This window comes from Tauraco erythrolophus, chromosome 10 (genome assembly GCF_009769465.1).
Source record: "Tauraco erythrolophus isolate bTauEry1 chromosome 10, bTauEry1.pri, whole genome shotgun sequence".
Lineage (NCBI taxonomy): Eukaryota > Metazoa > Chordata > Aves > Musophagiformes > Musophagidae > Tauraco > Tauraco erythrolophus.
The window spans coordinates 28,689,148-28,709,502 of NC_141474.1; the positions used below are offsets into that span (position 1 = coordinate 28,689,148).

General features: G+C 36.4%; 1 protein-coding gene across 6 annotated transcripts in view; it reads left to right on the forward strand.

Moving 5' to 3' along the window:
• Positions 1-20,355, forward strand: part of OSBPL9 (oxysterol binding protein like 9) — a 66,356-nt gene that overhangs the window by 31,022 nt on the left and 14,979 nt on the right. For 4 of the 6 annotated variants that reach the window (XM_086617482.1, XM_086617478.1, XM_086617480.1 and 1 more), the window contains 5 exons: positions 7,240-7,335; positions 9,344-9,391; positions 14,430-14,459; positions 15,341-15,391; positions 19,759-19,797. In XM_086617482.1, coding sequence (XP_086473608.1) covers positions 7,240-7,335; positions 9,344-9,391; positions 14,430-14,459; positions 15,341-15,391; positions 19,759-19,797 — 264 coding nt within the window. The remainder of the gene's footprint in view (positions 1-7,239; positions 7,336-9,343; positions 9,392-14,429; positions 14,460-15,340; positions 15,392-19,758; positions 19,798-20,355) is intronic. The other 2 variants (XM_086617483.1, XM_086617479.1) reach the window with 1 other exon arrangement.

Sequence of the window (20,355 nt, forward strand, 5' to 3'; positions counted from 1 at the left end):
TGTTTTTGTCCAAAAGGGTCTGAGTCTTTTTTCTGAGTCTTTTTTCAGATTTTCATGTGACTTTCAGTCTGCCTGTTCTGTTACTGGGCTGTTCAAGTTGGGAAAGTCAGACTTTGATTAAGTTTTCTTCATACTGTCAAACATACATACGTAAGATGCAAGAAAGTGTACTGATACCTAAGTAGTTCGTGTCTTGTGTGAACCAAATCAGAAGGGATAAGGAATTAACGTGAGGTGGAGAGGTGAAGTGATGTCTGGGTGTTCTCTAGTCTGATTAATCTTTCTAAGTTTATTTTTGCCTGAATGTCCTACTGTATTGTCCTGCAGTCTTTGTAACTGAAATGTTTTTGAAACACTTAAAAATAAACACACCTTCCCCTTCCCCCCCCAACAGACTTAAACTTGCAAGAATGAGCTACAGTCTGCAGAAGAACTGGGTCATAAATATAAAGAATGAATAAAGGGATCTTAGCTGTCCAGAGGAGTGACAATTAGTAATGTTGTATTCGAATGAAACAAGGGAGGAAACATTTCAGATACACCTGTAATCTAATTTCTCTGAATTTTGAAACTGAAGTTTCAAAAGTTTCAGAAACTGAAGTTTCTGAATTTTGAATCTGAAATTTCAGGTATGCCTGTAATCTAATTTCTCTGAATTTTGAAACTGAAGTCTGTCTGGCTGTCTTTTTGTATGTTCTTATATTAAAAGCATTACTAAAGGCATTACTGCATGCATAGTTCTTCTAGTGTTAGCTTTGTCTATTGAAAAGTCCTTGAACAGTAGATGTTGCGATAGTATTAGAAGTACCATTCTGAATCCACCAGTGTTTTTCCCTTACCTCTCCCAAGATGTTATTGTTGTGGAATTATCAGGTCAGTGGCTTTGCAGTGGCAGCACATCAGTTGCTTCGTACCCACAAGAGATAAGGGGAAGGGTGTGCATGGGGTGAAGGTGTATTGTGGCTTGGCTTTCTTGTTTGTCTGGACAGAGGTAGGACAGTGATAAGTTGTCTCCAATTTTCTTTTGTACCTCACCAGCATCTTATGCCAACCAGCAATCCCATTCAGACTGGGAGTACTTCTAGTCTTCTTGTTTAGCATAAGTGTCCTGCTTTTGTCATCTGTCTTTCAAGTGGTATCCTAGTGCTACGTGTACTTTTTGGATCTGGAATTCTGTGTGAAAATCATTTGAAGATAGCTCATGTCTTTTAGGACCACAGTAACTTTCTTCTTTCATCTGAAAAGTCCAAGACCACTGTTAAAATACGAATCTACCTAAAACCCACCAGTAACTATATTCTTCTCATGCTATAAAGGAATTCAGTAAAAACCAGAATAAATTTTAAAATTCTAAATGACTGAGTGTGTGCATGTGTTCTGGTAGTGTTATCTGTAGGAGTCATGCTCACCCTGAGCTGGAGGGATGAACTTTGCTTTTTTTGTTTGGTTGGTTTTTATTTTTTTTTTCCTCCTCCTCCCTCCTGTTAACTGAAGCTTTCACACTCATTCTTGCCTTAAGTCCAGTGTTTGAAATGTACTCTTCCCCTGTGCTGTTCTAGTGCTGCTAGAGCATCTTGGTAAGTGTCTCAAAGTGCTAACTATAGAAGCTGTTGAGAATTGGATAAAAGACAACTGACTACCAACTTGATTTAAAAAGTAAGTAAAAATGCAAAGCTGAAACTTGCATGTTTTACAAATAAGATGTCTTTCATGCTTTCCGAGTAGGTATGACAGTGATAATCCACGTTAGAGAATCTTTAAATACTTGCAGGCTACAAAGGATTTTCTACCCAAGCTTATGAAAGCCTTTCAGGTAATGCCCCAAACTATTTCAGACTCTTAAGTGCACTTACTGTAGAGACAAAGGAACTGAAGTTACTGTCAGTACAAAGGTGGGCCATTTCTTACCGCCATAAAAGTGACAGGAATTTAAAAAAATGAATTGCTCTGTAGTTTGATACTTCCATAATTTAAACAAGGTGTTTATTTCATAAATAGCAAATAGTAGGGTAAAAAACTGTATTCTAAGATCTGGGATGGTTGCTGTGAAGAGTGATAGAATGACTTAAGAGTTACACCATGGCTTCACCAATACTTAAAAGTTGGTATTGCTTCTGGAAACAGTCCTGTCTCGCTTCTCCTGTTGAGAGAGAAGAGGCAGTGTGGCAAGAATAGCTGAATTTGGAACTGGATTCGGAACTGGCCCAAATTAAAACTACTTTTCCTGCTGCCCTCCCTTTCTGAGTTTAGTTTTAACCCAAATTTGTTTACACATTGAGTTGATTATCTGGCAAGGTAAATGTTTATGCTGACTCAAAAGAAAGAGCAGAGTAATGATGAGAATAAAGAACAGGGGAACTGATTTGTTTCTCGTTCACTTATGCTGGTGTAGAGTGCTTATGAAACTGTGTTGCTAGTAGCAGTTCACTTAGTATCACATTAACAAGGATTTTTGATGACGTTTTTAAAGCTGCAAACCAAGAATAAAAGATGGAGTAAAGCTTCCTTATATGTTTCTCTGAAGTGTATTTTGTTGTTACTCACTGGCTTTCCAACGCTGCTTCTAGTGTGAGTCAAGAATGCTTGCATAAAACTAGGAACAGGTTCTTTTAGATTGAGAGTATATCCAATACAGATGTGTTTCAAGTGCAGGTGGAAGGGTATAGAGTTGACAGGCATGCTGCCCTTTTTCAAATTTTGCTAACAAAGTAACTATGATAGTGAATAAGCACGTTAGAGCATGTGCACTGTCTACATCCATAATAAATTATGTAGGTAAATGAATGGGACTCTAGGATATACTTGGTGTTTGAGAGGTTTCAGGATTGTGACCTATGCTATAAAACAGAATTTTACATCAGTATGTAAATACTTCTGGTTTTTGAACTCTTTCTGTTTTCCTAGAAGACCTGATAATATCTAGAGCTACATAGTCTTTGTTAAGCATTTTGTGTTTTGTCAAGCAGAAATACTTCTCTTTTTAAAAAAAAAAAGAAGTACAATATTCTGTTTGGAAGGCTCATATGCCTTCCAGAACTTGTATGTTTGTTTTTAAACTTATTTTGAGACATTTACATTCTGAGCTTTAAATATTGCTTAAAAATCTAGCAGAGGAAAAAAATATAGTTGTCTGCCACAAATAAAAATAAAAGAAGGTGCCATTGTTTAGTGGCTTACTAGTTGATTTGTTGTTTTTCTTCAGTTTTCTGTCAGTGCTTCTTATAGGCGATGTCCCACTTGACAAACATGCTGTAGGCAGAAGATATGTTTCTGATGAGGTATTGCAGATGGAGGGAAAATGCTCGTACTCGCTTCTTTTAAACTAACTCCCAACAAGATTTTTTTGTTGGACTTGAGTATCCTAATTAAATGAAGAATGTATCTTCAGAGCGATAAGAAAGTCCGCTCTGTACAGCTTGCTCTTTTCCTCCTCCAGTAAAGCTATTCTGCGAGGACAGCTCTTGTCAAGTCTTTGCTGTTGCCTCTATCTTTTTCTTTGTTTCCCTGCCTTCATTACTGTTCGTTTTCCGCAGAGCTTGTTATTGTAATGCTTTTAGTTGAGAAATATATTTGAATTTTTCTGGTGTGCTTCTTCTAAGGATGATGCAATCTCTTCATCCCATCCTCATTTGAAAGAACTAGTTTAAATTAAGCTGGAATTACTTCTCAGCATGGACAAGTTTTGAATAGAAATGCATTAGTGATATGTGTGACTTCTAATTTGGAGGACAAGGAAAAAACGTATTAACTCCCTTAGTGCTAGCGGTTCTATAATGGAAATAAGGCTCATAATATGTATTTTTAATTGATTTATGTTTTGTTATTGCCCTCCTGTTTACCCCCTCCAAAAAAAGGTTCGTGTATGAAGGGAATAATTTTGCAGGACTCCTAGCATGAAAGTTCTTTACTCGCCCCCAGACCAGCACGTAAAACCTTTCCTAGGATAACCATCCTGTCTCACTCATTAGCGAGTGTCGAGCAGATCACACTGGGAGACCGCTAATTGGGCAGGCCAGTGTGCTGCACGGCCCTGTTTTCTCCTTTCTACCTACAGACACTGGGATTGGCATGTGCCCTGTTGAGTGTAGTCTTCAAGCTTTTGATACGTCCTGAAGGGACATCCCAGAAGTTGTAGGAGGGAGGGAGGGATGAGGGAAAGAATGCTATGTTACCTTTTCCTTTTTTCCCTAGAGTTGTTATCAATATGGGCTTCTTTGTGGGGAGGAGTCAGATACCAAATGTATTGTTGTGGGAGGTGGTGGGCAGACTAGAAGTTACATAAATCACTTGCTTCTGCACCTATTTCATCTGGTAATATAACTGTTAATTCCTTAAAACCTACATGAACACAGAGTAGTCGTTATTTGAGGGAAATAAAGTGTACTTACCAATAGATCTAGTTATTCCATGGAAAACCAGGTTATGTTACTTTGAATCGGTACTGACAATAAGAAAGAATCAGTGTATTTCTGAAGATCTGAAATAGCCTGGGTTCCTATTATTTTTAATAATTTGAAGATACTTATTTTAGAATCACAGTATAACTTGAGCTGGAGAGGACCTCTAGAAGTTGCCTGGTCCAAGCCCCGTCTCATCATGAGACCAACTTCTAGGTTAGATCAGGTTGTCGAGGGTCAAATCCAGTTGAGTCTTGAACTCTGCTCTCCAAGGGTGGAGGTTCAGCAGTATCTGCAGGCAACCTCTTTTGTCAGTTTATGAATAGGTGAACAGCATATAATGCAAGTTTGTCATAAAAATTTTATTGCTAGTTCACATGTGCAGTTTCCTAATTTACATGTTTAACAAGCTGTTAAATGCCATTCTGTTGACACTGCTCACCCATTTCTTTTGAAGCCTCATTTCCTACATGCCAGGGGAGGGAAGAAAGAGAAAGGGTCCCCTTTTTTTCCTCTACTGTGTCTTTGGGTGACCAGATGATGAAGAAATCAGGATTTGTTATGCAAATCTGCACTTTGTATATCTGCTCTTTCTAATTTACTGCTGGGTTTGAAATACTCATTGATTTTGTTTGCTGTTTATACAGTGTTTTTTTCTGTGCTTTTGCTAATCTTGATATTTTTAACTTTCCAATTATCTTTTGGTTTTAGATTTTAAAACTATGTGAGAACTTACAGTTATTAACCTAATCTCATATAACACGGACTAGTAAATTTGCTCAGTAGGTTATCAAATTTCATCTAAACTGTCTTTATACAAACCAAGCGCAAACTAGTGAAGTGCTACAGCTTTATGTACCTGTGCTTCTTTTCAAAATTATTTTCATCTTTCATCTCTGTGCTGTGTCAGCTTGACACTGTACTCGGTTTTATGGCTTTCTCATTACGTTGATTGAAGTTTTAACCTTTTAATAGAATTCTTAGGTCACAGTTTTCACTCTGTGTTTGATAGGGATGTCTGCTCAGTTGTAACACAAAATGTTGTAATCAGCTTTTCCCTTAGTGCTAAGAGGCTGAAATTTTAGAATGGCATTTCATCTTTAAGCCACCACTAAAAATACCAGATTGTTACATACTAGTAGTCATAGACTGATGACTGAAATAAAAATCAGCATTTTGATGCAACATTCAGATAACTTGCACCATAAACTATATTTCTGTGTATAGTATCTTCAGCAGAAATTTTCCGTATAGTTCATGCAATTTTGGTGTATGAAATCTGACCTCCAGAATTTTTTAACTAGACCGTTTGCTGAAATGGTGTTGGCTGCTAGCTGTACAGCCTATTCTGTTTTGAACAAGGAAGTAGAATACTAATTTGATATAGTTTCAGATCTAGCTTGGGTGTAATTTTAAACTTGACTAGTTTGAGGGAGTGTAAGAAGTTTCCTGGTTGAAAGGACTCTCCCTTCTGCCTATTAGTTTCTTTTTGATAGCTTGTTACACTAGGGTTTTTTTTTTTGTCTTTTCTTAATTTCTTGGCATAGTCAAAATGGTTGCTTTCTTTTCTTCTCTTCTCCCTCTTCCTTGTTTCACAACACTATTTCTAAATTTTTCCAGTGTGGACTGTCTAATACAGGGTGAAGTATCTTTTTTATGCTGGTTTACAAACTGATCTGTATGGATAGATTTACTGATGTAGAACTGTTGTCAAGACCTGGGTCTTGATCATATTTTAGATCGTATTTTAGATCAATGTGAACATGGGTGAAAATATTTAGGCTGGTAGGAAAGTCTTGTCACTGCTGTGATGTTCTCAGGGTTATGCTTCTGTTATAACCAATGTTTGCTTCTTTATCCTTTGTGGTTTTTTTCCTCATATATGTTTAGCTTGCATTGTACCATCTTTTTTAAGCTGAGAGTGTGTCAGTATTTGTTTTGCAGTTCCATTTACATTAAAGGTGTTATATAAATAAACCTTAAAATGTGTTTATGTAGCATGTGTGCATGAAGTCAGAAGTAACCAATTTCAAGAATCCTCTCTTTTCTTTCCTGTGATTAAAGATGTGGCAACCTAGTGGGAATTCATTCAGGTCTTTAAATACATGGGGTTTTAGTTTGAAGGTAGGGATTATGCTCTATGCAGAAACGTGCTTTGAGTCTTATATTATTAAGCGAAACAAACTTGCAAGCAAGAAAATATAAAAGTAATCATTCTCATGGCACTCATGCTTTGTCCTTGTTGGCATATGTGTGACAAAATGTAAGAAACCAAATATAGTGACAAGGATGCAAATTGTTATAGCTATAAAGGAACTAGGGCAACCAGGAGTAATAATTTTGAATTTCTCGGCTCAAAAGTGAGTCCGTGTTTAAGAAGAGAGCTAGCACTCATTAGCTCAGTTCTTGGCTAAGGAGCTGTGAGTTGAGCAATATTGTCTGAAGTGTGAAAAGTACAGTTGTCCAGTTGGGTATGGTTTTTGTCTTCCTTAACTGAAATGTAAGAATATGGAATCACAAGACAGTCTTCAGAAAAACTTGAATTCTCCTTTTTATTTTCCAAAGAAACTTTAATTAGTGTAATTTTGATTCAATCATAAGTAATGAAATACTCTAGTGTCTGATGATTATACCTCCCACTGAAAATGTGTAGCAATTTACTGTTACTGATTTAGCTGCAAATAGAAGACAAATGTGTTCAGCTGTGTGCCTGCGTTTGCACATGGCAGGACGAGAGGCAAGGCAGTGTTTTATCAGTCAGTTGTCAGGCAAAACTATTTTTTTTTTCCTCCTCTGAAGTGCTAGTTATGTATTTGATTTTTATTTATTTATTTCTGTCTAGGGTGTGGATTCAGGATTTGTTCCCAGCGTTCATGATTTTGACAAGAAACTTACCGAGGCTGATGCTTACTTGCAGATCTTGATAGACCAATTGAAGGTATGGTAACTAACTGGTGCGTTTGCTGTATTGGGAGTCTGCTTGTCAGTGCGGATTTCAAGATCTGGTTGAAAGGAAGGTCAGCAGAGGGAGAGTCATGTTTTATGCTTGGCACGTGTGCTGGTAAATGTGGGATGCAGAGAGAGCTCATCTGGCTGAGATGACTGTGAACTCGAGAAAACTTACCTTTTTTATATATGAAGTCTGATGATGATAGGCTTTTACTGTCTCTTTCTCCCTACCTTAGGATGTTACTTAAGTTCTAACTGCTTCTGAAATAGAGATACATTTAATAGAAGTATAAAAATTAAAAGTTATAAACTAAGAGCTGAAATAAACTGAAAATGGCTTTCTCTTAGAATGGCTCTTGGGATTGTTAAAATAGAATAACTCAAACAGATTTTATAGAATAATATTCAGTGGCTGAAACATTCTTTTGTATATATAGCTTCATGGAAGTGGCAGAGATGACTTAAGTTTAATTTTAAAACATACTTAAATCATTATATTGTTCATAGCATTTTAGAATTTATCTTGAGAAAATTTTGTCAAGTACTATGTAACTACAGTTGCAGATAGTTTCAGTCTTTGTTGCAGTAGTGATAGATAATTTGCTCTTTGTCCGTGAGTGAAAACGTGTAGAAATTTGGTACAAACACAATTCTTTCACAAGTTGTATGTGAATTTTAAGAGTAGGGGGGAAGGTGAGGAATGATGAGGTCACATCGTCACATCTCTCAGTACCCACCTTACTGAGAAAAACAGTTTTTGCTGCTGGTTAGGACACTTCTTCCCATGACTCAGCAGGTTAAAATTGCTGTTAAGATTGTTTCAGTTCTGCTGGTTTGGATTTTTTTTTTCCTAATATAGTGGGCGAGTATTGCATGTGGGATATTCAGCAAAAATTCAGTTGCAGGGGAGGGCGGAGAGGGGGAAGAGTATACCAACAAAAATGGAGGTAGGCAAAAGAGATGCAAGCAAAAATTCAAAGCTAAACTGCAAAGACTTGATGAGGAGTTGGCTTTGTCTCTCATTCTGGAGCCATCTAGCATGCTTCACTGAAGGAAGGTACTTAAATCTTTACACCTTCTGATTTTTATTTCAGGCTGACTGGGAGGAGGAGTTACAGGAATTAGTTAAAAATGAAAGAAGAATGAATTTGAGGACGGACAGGGACCAAGACTACAGTCTTTTTTCAGAACTAGAAATCAGCCCTCAAGGGAAAGAGAACACATGAGTAGGTTTCAGGCAGACAGTTGAGTGAGGAACTGTAACTCACCTACTGAAAATTACAGCCTGTTTTCTGAGCAAGGGTAGATGTGGTGAAGTTTTGAGCATTACCCTTAATCTTGTATTTCCTTGAACAACTTAATGATTATTCGTATGTGCACCTCAGAGTGCACTTGGAGGTAACTTTTAACTTTCAGCTTTCTAGTAAGAATTTGTTTCACTTTTCTTAGCTGCATCTCATATTCAACTTTCAAAAAAATAAATGGGAGTTCATGCTGGGAAATCACTACATATCTTTGCAAAAGAAGTGCTTACAAATCTTACGTGATTTGAATCATGTACCTGATTAACAAGGTACTTGGAAGGGTTGATAAGGGTTGAGGCTGTTTTGGTAGGCACTTTATATGCCCCAAAGGTCTTCGCTGAAATAAAAGAAAGACAGTTTGAGGTGTTTTGATGAGTGTCACTTTCATCACTTAACCTCACCTTTTTGTTCAAACTGTGGTAGAACCATGCCAGACTGAGCTGTGAAACTAGCCAGGATCTGAGATTTGGTCTCTTGCAGAATGGGATAATGTGAGAAATCAGTTACAAATTTGTTGTATCACAAATACTGTAAAGAAATATTAGGCAAAAACTGCTTTGGCTCCTAATATCATGCTCGTATAACTTCAGTACTTATTAAATGCTTTTGGGTTTGACATTTTGGTGTTTCTGGCAGATATTACATTAAAAAATAACAGTTTCAATATTTTCACAAGTTATCTCTTTCTTTTAGCTCTTTGACGAAAAACTCCAGAACTGCAAAGATGATGAACAGAGAAAAGCAAGTACATTTTGTCTTAAATATTGCTTATTTTGCTTATCAGATGGTTTTGTGCATCAATTCGCTATAATCTATAGAAACTTCAAGTCCGGTTCTAATTCGTCAAGTTGTCAAACTCACTTAAAGCAATTTGAATAACTGATAATATTTGTGTTGTGAATAGGTTGCAAACAACTTTTAGTGGTACTGGGTGTCATAACATTAAAAAATATTTCAGTCTGCAGGAAATTATTACTCCTCTGTTAATCAACTGTCGAAACATTTTAAATAAAATTTGCTATTTTTTAATCTTTAACAAGTTGGAAGTCTGAGAATACCATAATTCATGCACCTTAGGTGAGGATGCCAAAAATGTAACTTGCTACGTGGGGAGCACTGCTTTTTCAGCGAGTTTGTAATTCACTTAAGTGTTGTATATTTTTTTGCACCCTCTCCTGTTCCATTTCAAAGTCAAGTTTGTAGGTCAAAGTTCAATTGCTGTGTTTGAGAAAGGCTAGCACACACCTTTGGTGGTGTGGGTTGGCATTAAGTAGCATGCTGGTTTTGTGTATTGATTTGTGTGGTGTGGAGGAGTAATTTAACAATTCCTTGTGAAGGGTTTATTACTGAGGAGTTGCTTTTGTTTTCAGCAAATGCAGTAATTTCAATATGATAAAGTAGTGGTGTATTTCATCCTAGTTCCGTCTTTCCCCCCCAGCTTCACTTCTGAAAAACACTCTGTTCTCTTGGTGGTTGGTTTCAGTTTTGCAAGTTTGATGCTTTCTGTGATTCGTTTATTTCTTTACAGTGGTTGTGACCTTTCATGTGTTACCCATATTGTTTGATGTGTTATGTGGCATCTTAGAGACTTCACAAGTGATGATATTTCGGGAGTTCTTTTGCATGTACAGACTTTTAAAATAACTTTGAAGCACAATTTTCTCTGTGTAAGTGTGTTTAGTCTGTAGACAACTGACCAAAAGAGTAAGATCTAAAGATTTTATATTTCTACTTTGGTACGTCTTACTGAGAAGAGTTCTCCTTCAATTTTGACCTCCCTCCAGATGCTACTTTGCAGATCAGGCAGTACTTTCTTTTTCCCTGTGACAGTGCTTCGAATCCCTGGAGACTTTGTGCATGTTGTGCTGATTTCTTTCTTTATCTCTGCAAGGTATCTATGGAACAGACAGATTGACTTCATTATAGAGAAAGCAGGAGGCTTGTTTAGAAGAGGTCAGCTTCTTCTGGTTTTAAATCTTGATGAGTGTTACTATTCCTATAGATTCCATTTATTCTCTATTAAAAATGAAAAAGACTTGGCAAAGCACTTTTTTGATCATGTCTCTTCCTGTACTAAAGCAGCTAAGAGGTTTTTTTGATACTGTATTTAGCAGTTTTCCTATTTATTTATGGAAGTATGGTTCAGCTATCAGACTATGAGCTGAGTGTAAACTGCAGGATACTTCCATCCAACCATTATTTTTTTCTGCTGAGGAAACAAAATTTTGTTATTTGAGTGTTACGTGCTTCCCAGCTAGCTGAGTGCTGTGTTCTGCAACTGTTTATGGCCAGGCATTTAAAACCTGAGCTATTGGTTTTGCAAGTGTACGGAGCACTGGATGAGCTGTTTTTTAGTTACAGAATATTTGATCTTTTGAAGATAATGGTATAGAGTATAGGTGTTCCAAGATGGTTCAAGATCTCTTGGATATCTTCTTTCTGAGACCTGGTAATCCGTTGAACTTGGAAGAAGACAGAAGAAGATAGACTTGATGAGTTTTGAAGACTGAGAAACATTGTGGTTATAGTGAATTCCTTGTGTTATATCAGTACTCCTGGCAGAAGTACAACTAACACTGTATAGTAGGGTCATATTATCTTGCAAACGTACTATAACTAGCAGTGCTGCCAGTTCTGCTGAATCTGCTGATGGAGCACAGTCTATATATCCGATTCCGTAGGAAGTAAAGGAAGGTGTGTGATCTGAGGATACTGGCATTTCAAGGTGAAGACAAGATAGTACCTTGCTTTCTTGCAATGTTAGCAATATTATTGGTGAGAACTCGAAGAAAACTTTTCTGTTCAGTTTTGTGAAACTATCTTGACTGCATCTATCAGGGAGAATAAAACTGTAAGCGTTGAAGAGCATCAGAACAGCAAAGAGGTGTATATTTGGCAGACTGGAACAAAGCTGACATTACTCACCAAGATTTTTAAGGCAAATGTAGCCTGCTTAAGCTGTTTGGGAGTACTTTTTGTGAAGTAAACCCAAGGCTGAGCACAGGGATTCAGGTTGCACTGTATCACAAGTCAGCTACCGCTATGTGCCTCTGCTGCCTCTGTTTGCTGGACGAGCTGATCCCTCTGTAGTCACGTGATTGTTGAATGAGGCAAAAATCATGTTCTTTGAAATAAAATTAGCTTTCTATTGGGTCACCAGTGGCTTCATAAAAAATCGGATGTCAAGGATGTGCAACAAGTAGCAAGTAGATGGAGTGGTTTCAGCAGCAGCCTGCAGTTTGATTTGATTAGATATAGCATATGGCTGCATTCTGCAAATGTAAGTCTGCAGAAAATTAATATTTTATTTGAAAATATGTGTATTCATTACCTAAAACCGGGGAAACGGTCCTATTAAAATTTTATCTTCATCAGTTTTCAAACAGTAGGGATGCTGAAGAGAGAAAATTGTGATAACTTTTAATAGTAAATTATGTTCTTTGATTTTATTTTTATTGGTAATGGTTTTATCTTCAACACACATGTTTTTACCTGCTTATGATTTTCCTTACAATTTTATATTTTCTAAATTATCTATATTACTTACTTTAATGCAAATTTAAACAGAAGAAAGTACAAGGATTGTAACAACGTGTGTATGTATCAGTGTAGATCTGTACCGTTGATGAGATATGATACAAGCATTCTCCCAACTTCTCCTCCAAACCAACCACTCTTGTAAGCGTGCTGGTTTTTTTGCCGGTAATAGTCCATTTGATTTTCTCTCCCCAGTGTCATGTCTACAGTTTGTTTGTGTGAGATCTTACAGGGGGAGAGTTCATAACCTTGTTTTGTGCCTGCTTACGTCACCATTCTAGAATATCACAAAATCCAGAGGCTTCCATGTCAGCATTTGCTTAGCCTTAAAGAACAGGGCTGATGCTCTTTAGAAGTGTCTGTGCAGGGACTAAGTGTATCCAACCTACCTGCATTGTTCTGATAATTTCGTGAACATATGAAGAAGACAATATTCCAGCTCCATGTGCTGTATTCTTGCAATGTAGCCCTACAGCACGAATGTGAAAAATACTGGATTAATGCGTAATGTTACTACTTAAGCTGGCCAGCTCACAAAGAATTAATTTCCATAGAGGAAAAAATTATGATTGTGTATTTTGTGGATAGGCCTTAGAAACCAGGTGTCCTCATTTTTTTTTTCATCTCATATCTTCTGTGTGATCTTCAACAAATTACCCTTTTGTCTGTACCTATGTCTAAAAATGACAATGTCTTAGAGTTTACTGTTTGGAAAATGGAAAATTACAAATGGGTAGGGGGAAAACAGTGTGACTGAATTACATTATATGGCCTGACATCACTTCCAGATTTTCAGTAAAGATGATACCAGCAAAGAAAATGAGATACCTGTTTATTTGATGTGTAAATACTCTATAACATGTTGGGGAAAAAATAGGTAAAGAATAATCAAAACTGCTGACAGCTGCCTGCAGTTGGCTATAAAGCTTTGAGACCAAATGAGACCGAATTTCAGCTGTATAATCTTTCATCTGACAAGATATCTATGTTTGGGTACATACAGTGAAGCTCAAAGCTTCACTGCTGTCATATTTAAAATACTTTTTTCAATACATGTTGATAAAGTTTGGACTAGAAGTATAGTAGAGACATGGAAAGCAAAGAAAAACAAAGGAATTTTTAGCTGTTTCCATATTTCTCTGCTAGCAGCAGAAGTAAATACAATTTTGTGATATATGTGATACAACATCCCTGGTACGCTATTTCCTAGATCAGCATCGTCCAGTCTTTCCAGTGGAAAAGGCTGAGGCTGGGTGCTGTTCAGCCACCTCTTGCCAATTAATCATGAAGTAAATATATAACATCCTTATGAATAGTATATGGAACAGACTATAAATGAAAAAAAAGTTCCCCAAGTATTCACAGGGAAGCCGTCACTGCATTTATTTTCTTTTTAATCCACAGTTTGAGACTATTCATTCCATAGATTTATAGGTGCATGTTACTCTCTTACGGTGTAAAATTTGGCTTGCAACGCTGTGTGAGGAAAAAAGTTCCTTTACACACTTTGATTATTCAAGATTCAAAAAGATTAATCAAAACAAAAAGTTCCTGTAATTGAATTAGTAGAGGTTCAGTGCTGAGTCCAATTTAATAATTTTGCCTTCTGCAGACGGACCCAAGGACATCAAAAGGATGCATATGCTTCTTCGATGCATCACGCTTATGTGTAAAATGGCATGCAGATGCCTTTTGCCTGCCCGAAGTGCAGTTTCACACAGGAAATCTTCATGAACCAGTGTTTCCAGATAAAATTAACTAGGCAGGCTTCCAATGCACTCTTACTGGAGGCTTAGAAAGAGCAAGAACATGCATGTGCTGTTATTTTCTGTGTTTTTTTTTTTTAAACTGTGCTGATCTGCATTTGTTTATTATAATTGAATGATGGTAATTTCAAGTAATACTGATCATTGAAATGTGCCAATCGCTACACTATATAAGGATTCAAACTCAACTTAGAGTGAATCGTCACAGTGCATTTCATTTTTGTTAATGTTATGCAAAACTGAAGTGTAGACTTTGAAGACCTCCTCGTCTTTAAGCTTTAATTATCAGTTTGACTTCTGTCTTGTCAATTACAAAATGAAAATTGTGTCTGTATACAGGAACAGTCTTTAACATGTTGGTTGCTTTTTTCCTCTCTGAATTTAAAATTAAAATATAGTGTTTGAACAGTATTTAAGTCAAACTAAATGCTGGAAATTGTGTCTTTCACCACAATATTTTGTTTTTACTTTTACAGAAAATTGAAAGTCTTAAAGAAACAACCAGTGTAAGTTTCTTTAATTTTTATGTCTGTTACATATAGATTCTGAAATTCACCTTATTTTCTTTGGGAAAGTTTTTAAAGCTTTTTACAGAACAGTGAGAATCCGTATTAGATCCAACAGTGTGATGGCAGAGGCAGCCTGGTTCTGGTGCTGTATTCAGATTTATGTCTAGCACCTTAGAATCATAAAATCATAGAATAGTTGCAGTTGGAAGGCACCTGTGAACAGTCCAACCCCATGCTCAGAGCACGGTCAGCTAGAGCAGGTTGCCCAGGACCAAATCTAGTTGGGTTTTGAGTAACTCCAAGGATGGAGGCTCTGCAACCTCTCTGGGCAAACTGAAGTCAACAGCTTGATCATCCCTAGAGTAAAAGAGTATTTTCTTGTGTTTAAGGTGAATTTCCTGTATTTCAGTTTGTAGCCATTGCCTGTTGCCCTGTCACTGGGCACCACTGAGAAGAAGAGTCTAGCTCCATCTTCTTTACACCCTGTCATCCCAATCAGATACTGATGCCCATTGATAAGGTCTCCCCTGAGCCTTTTCTGCTCCAGGTTAAGCAACCCCAGCTCTCTCAGCCTCTCTTCACATGACAGCTTACCTGCTTGGAGCGCTCTGAAAGTTTGAAGCTGACCTCCTTTTTGCCCTGACAACCTGTGTTGTATGTGGCTTTTGGAAACCTCAGTTTCCTACTGCTATGCTTTTGTGTCTGGAAAAAAAAAAGGGGGGGAAGGGAAAGTACGGGTTCTACAGAAGTGAGTGTCCATTTAGTTCTCACCCAATATTTCAGTTAATATTCTGTATAGTTAATAAAAATACCTGTAAATACAAAGTATTATAGGATAGTAATTCAAGTTTTTTTTCCTGTTATTTTTGTTTTCCTAGAGCATGGTAGAATCAATAAAACACTGCATTGTGTTGCTACAGATTGCTAAAGTAAGTACACTATAAAATGTTTTGAATTTTAATTATACAGCATTAATCTGTGTGAAAATAATTGAAATCTTAAAGTGCCTTCTGTATGACCTAGGAGATATATATATATATTGAAAAATTGATACTAGTCGATTTATGCTACTATTTTAATGACGTTTCTGAAATACTGAGTTCCATAGCAGAGAGTCCCGTCAATGTTTGTGGTAAGTCGTGTTGATGAGAAAGCTTTTCTTTTGAGACAAACTTTCTTTTGCAGAGTTTGCTGTTAGACTAAATAAGAACTTCAGCAAATGTAAGGGTGACAGAATAGAAACTTAACAAAACTCTTCTTTTTGTTTCATTTAAGAATATTAACATAAATAGAGAAAGGGAAAATTGTGATGTTGATAATCTAAACTGGTGTGGCAAGGTTTTTAATAGGTCTGAAGTTGATGATGTTGGAACTTCTTGAAGTACAAATTGTGTTATTTGAGAATGCAATACGGATAATGCACTTATGATTTTCACTTACATGTTTTGTTAGTTTTTAAAATTTAGTGAGATTTGAATTTTATCTTATGTTTTGTCAAGTCTTATTTTTTGTCAAGTTTTACTCTTACAGGCCTTCATATACTGTATTTAGGGTACGCTAATTACAAGCTGCTGATTTGTATCTTGCGACCAAAGTGAAATATGACAGTCTTTTGCAGAGAAATTAATTTATAGTATTTTCAGAATTTAAGGCTGAATTTAATCAGAACACATGCTGATTTATTCAGAAATAGGCATAGGCTCTTCAGTTATTTTTCTTTTTTTCTCTAGTCTAGATCAACTTTTTTTTTGCAGCTTTCAAATACAGTACTGCTGTTTGTCTTCATTCTAGATGCCAGATACATTGTACAAAACTTTGAGGCCAGTGAAAATTTAAGTATTTAGAACCTTGCAGGATCAGAAGTCATTCACCAAAAGGATCAGTGCGTATTTTGTGAAATTCAAATTTCATGTCAGTACCTTAAAAATTCTGAAGAAAATTTTGTTAGTTAATAGGTTTATACATTTTCAAAAATATTTTACTAGTAGGATGCACTGAAATAGTTTTGCGCCATGTGAACCTTGAGCTAGAACAGTATTTGACATACAGGGACACTGAATCTTTCACTGTAGTGATAGCAAGAAAAGCCTTGTCAGCACTTAGTACAGTTATTTAGTACTGGTTACATTTAGAATTGTTTTACTACAGTGAAATGAGTAGACGATATGTCATTCTTTGAGGATTTGGTGGAGCCAATTATAGATAGATCAGATGGCAGTATGGTAGTTTTCTTACACAGCTATATGTGACTTGCTGTATTAAGGTAGTTGTTGGAGAAACTTTATGCAACAAATGACTTGCTCATTTTTTTTGTTAATAACTATATAAATGTATTTAATAGTCTTTATTTTCACAGAGGTTTAATTACTATGAAATTTTGCTCTTCATTGAAAAAGCTCTACTATGCAATTAGCAAATCTGAAAGAGCAGAATTATAATCTGCTTTTCAGGTTCTTAAAGATGGCTGAATTAGCTTTCTTGCCTCTATTGAATATCAAATTCCATTTCTGCTGTGGGTGAGTTTATTGGGGAATAGGCAAATATGATTGCTTATCTTGCACCGATGCTAAGCATATTTTGAGTTGGTTGGGTGGTTTGCTGATAATGGACAAAACTGAACTTGTAGTGGCAGTTGTAGTTATTTTCGATCGAGTTCAGTGCTTTACTGCTTCAACTACCATATAAGCATAAAGGTAGGTGGAATTTGGGTCCCCCAGAGATGTTAAGGCTTGCTTTCTGTTACGCTAAATCTCACCTTGAAGTCCTTTTGTGAGTACCAGTAAATATTAACCAGTGTAAATAGGTGGGTTTATCCATTGGGGAGTTGGGGTTTTTTTGTATGTTTTTTTGCTAATCCATATCTAAAGCTGTTGCAGAGCTATTGAAGATAAGGTGGTTTAAATGAGTGGTTAATGCACAGCTAATTGGAAGAAGTTGATTCATGTATATCGAAAAATACCCTCTATAAATCTTCCCACTATTCTAATAACCTTTATTCTGCTTCATCTCCTTCCTCTCTCTCTCTTAGGCAACTATACTTGTTAACTACATGGCACTTCTGTTCCCCCTCACCCTCTGTCTCCTTTTCCGTAAACTATGTTGGTATCCTGATTTCTTACTACTGTAGGAAATTAAGGATACAGGGGGTTTTGATTTGTTTTTACACTTCTGTAAGTTACATGTGTATGAAGCATTCTATATGTAAAAACATGTCGTGTCTGACTGATAGCTTTCTGTTCTGCAGTATAGAACCTTTTAAGATTCTGCAAGTTTTTTTCCCAAAGCTGTAAGGCAAGTATGGCTGCTAACTTACACTGCTGAAAATAAATCATATTAACACCACCCCTGCCCCCTTTTTTACTTCTACAGTGCCTTTCTCATTAGGAGACAGACTTCACAATTACCTTCTGATTGTTTGCATACTTCGAAAATTGTTATCGCTTCTCTGTGTACTCAGAACATCTCTCTGTTTCAAACACACAGCCATTTATTATTCAGATGATTTTGGTACATAGAGGCAAACTGGATTTTTTTGTGGTTTTGGGTTGTGCAATGTTTTTTTTGGGGGGTTGTTTTTGTTTTTTTTTTTTACTGTGTGTTAAGTGTTCACGAAACAGCTCAATTTGAAACAACCTGCCTTAGGACTTGGACAGTTAAATGTTCATTAAACTTACTGGTAAATCAAGTGTGTAATCACGCTGCTTGTACTTGAGGTGACTCAAGGCATTTCCAAAATAATGAAGTAAATACCAGCTAAATAGGAATATGTTATAATACGTAAATTGCTTATCAAAAAGCAATCAAAATAAACTAAGTGGGATGAGTAGGTGGAGCATTTGGCTTGTGTTTTCCGCTTTGTGTGTATGACAGTTGAAGATGTCCAGCTTTGCTGTTGTGTGTGTTTTTAAAATATACCTAGTGGTCCGTCAGTGAGTTGGTAAACTACAGTCTTAAAAATATACATTATATGTTTTTTGAAGTAGCTTTTATAATTTAGATGTTTAGTTTTGTATCTTTGCCTTCCCTTTTTCATTCCATGATTTCTGGTCAGTCTTGCCTGCCTAGTTTTGTGGCTTTTCTGCCATTTCTGCCTTCCTCAGTTCATCAACATGCCACGTTGCTGATTGTGCATTACTGAGATAGGATACCAAGCTTCAGTACAAATGAAGCATCTTTGTGTTTTGTTTCTTAGGTCTTAGACATGATAGCATAACATGGAAATTTTGTATGTTGAAAAAAACACAATATATTTGGACTCCAGTTGTTACTCTTTCTTCTTTGTTTGTAAGTTTGCAACCCAATGGAACCCATTGCCCTTAGTGTTGTTTTTGTCATGGAAAGCCTTGCTTAAGAAATGTCGACTAGCAGGCATGGAATTTGAGCAGCCTATTGCCAACTAGCTAAGCTAAGGAAGAACATACAAAGTATCAAAACATAAGTATGTGCTAACTGTCTTAATATTATTTACAGCTTTTTTTTTTTTCGCTTGTTCCTATTAACACCTGGAAATCTGGGGAAATGCTCTGCAGACAAGTCTTAATGCTTACACTGAACAAAGTTATCGATTGACATACTGGTAATATGAACTTTGCAGCACAAGTGAAGAGATTTGGCTTAGTGTTTAGTAAAAATTATATTGTTGCTGGTACAATGTTAAAACTATGCTAACTGTAGATTGGCATTAACTTGTCTGTTGCTAGTGTAATTTCCCCTGACGACAGTTTTATTCCATGCATTGCCTGCTCTTTCACATATGCTTCTAGCCAAAAACCCCCAAACCCTAGACTGTAAATAATCTAAAAACATTTTAAAATCTAGTGGATACCCAAAAGCAAAAGTTAAAAACATTTACCTTATAAAGGCACCTCTGCCTTTCAAAAGCAGAAAATCCTTTTGAAAACTGACCTGTATGCTAGTTGCAGTTCTGGAGGAACTGAGACCTTTGTGTCTTTTGGTGTGCAGGGACTTACTGGTGCTACATGTTTTGAGGGAATCTTAGGTATTTGGGAAGAACCTACGTTCTAAAGAGTAATTGTACTCTGCAGTGCAGAAAGGATATTTTTAAAATTGGTCGAACTTGTGTGGACAGATCCTCAGAAAACAGTAATCTTCAGAGGTGCAGAGATTATGTATAGAATTGTTTCTTCTAAGTTTATTTACTGTGTCACGGGATGAGGAACACTTTATGGCTGAAAATGTAGACCTTCCTGAGAGAAACTTGTTGTTCTCGCATAACACAGAACTGATAAGTCGTACAAGATTGTTATGTTGATATTTTTAACATTTTTTCCTTAAGGACCAAAATAATGAGGAGAAGCACGCAGATGGACTTATAGTAAGTTTAAATCTAATCTTTATCTCCCTTTATTTCTGCAGAATATGTGAACAGAGACCTGAATTTCCACTCATTTTGCAACATATTTCTTCCTTTCTCTAATTTAGTGCTTCAAGTGTCTTGTTAAAGTTACTGTTGAGTCATTGGCTTCTGAGGTTGGCTAACATCCTTGCCTTTAGAAAATACAGTGATCAGTTTTATACTGAGTGTCTTAAATGGAAGTGTTGTGACTGAACACTTAGATAAAAATCTGCCATGTGAACAGATGAAAGGGAAATTATTGGGTAGAACGAGTTCTGTGTTCCATCTGAAGTGTCTTTATGTATGAAATAGATCAGCTATCTGTGTGCTTCAAGTAGTTTGTCTTTTCTACAGTGTTGCTCATTTGATGCAAAGTCGTATTGTGTCTGTTTAAGCAATGTTTCTTCTTTAATATAAGTTCTGCATTTTAATGTAACTTCTGTCATCTTTAGTTTCAGTCACGTGACTTCTCTTTCTTTCTTCTCTTTTTGTCACCTGAGTACATTTCAGATACTTTTAATAGGAGATTGGTTTCAG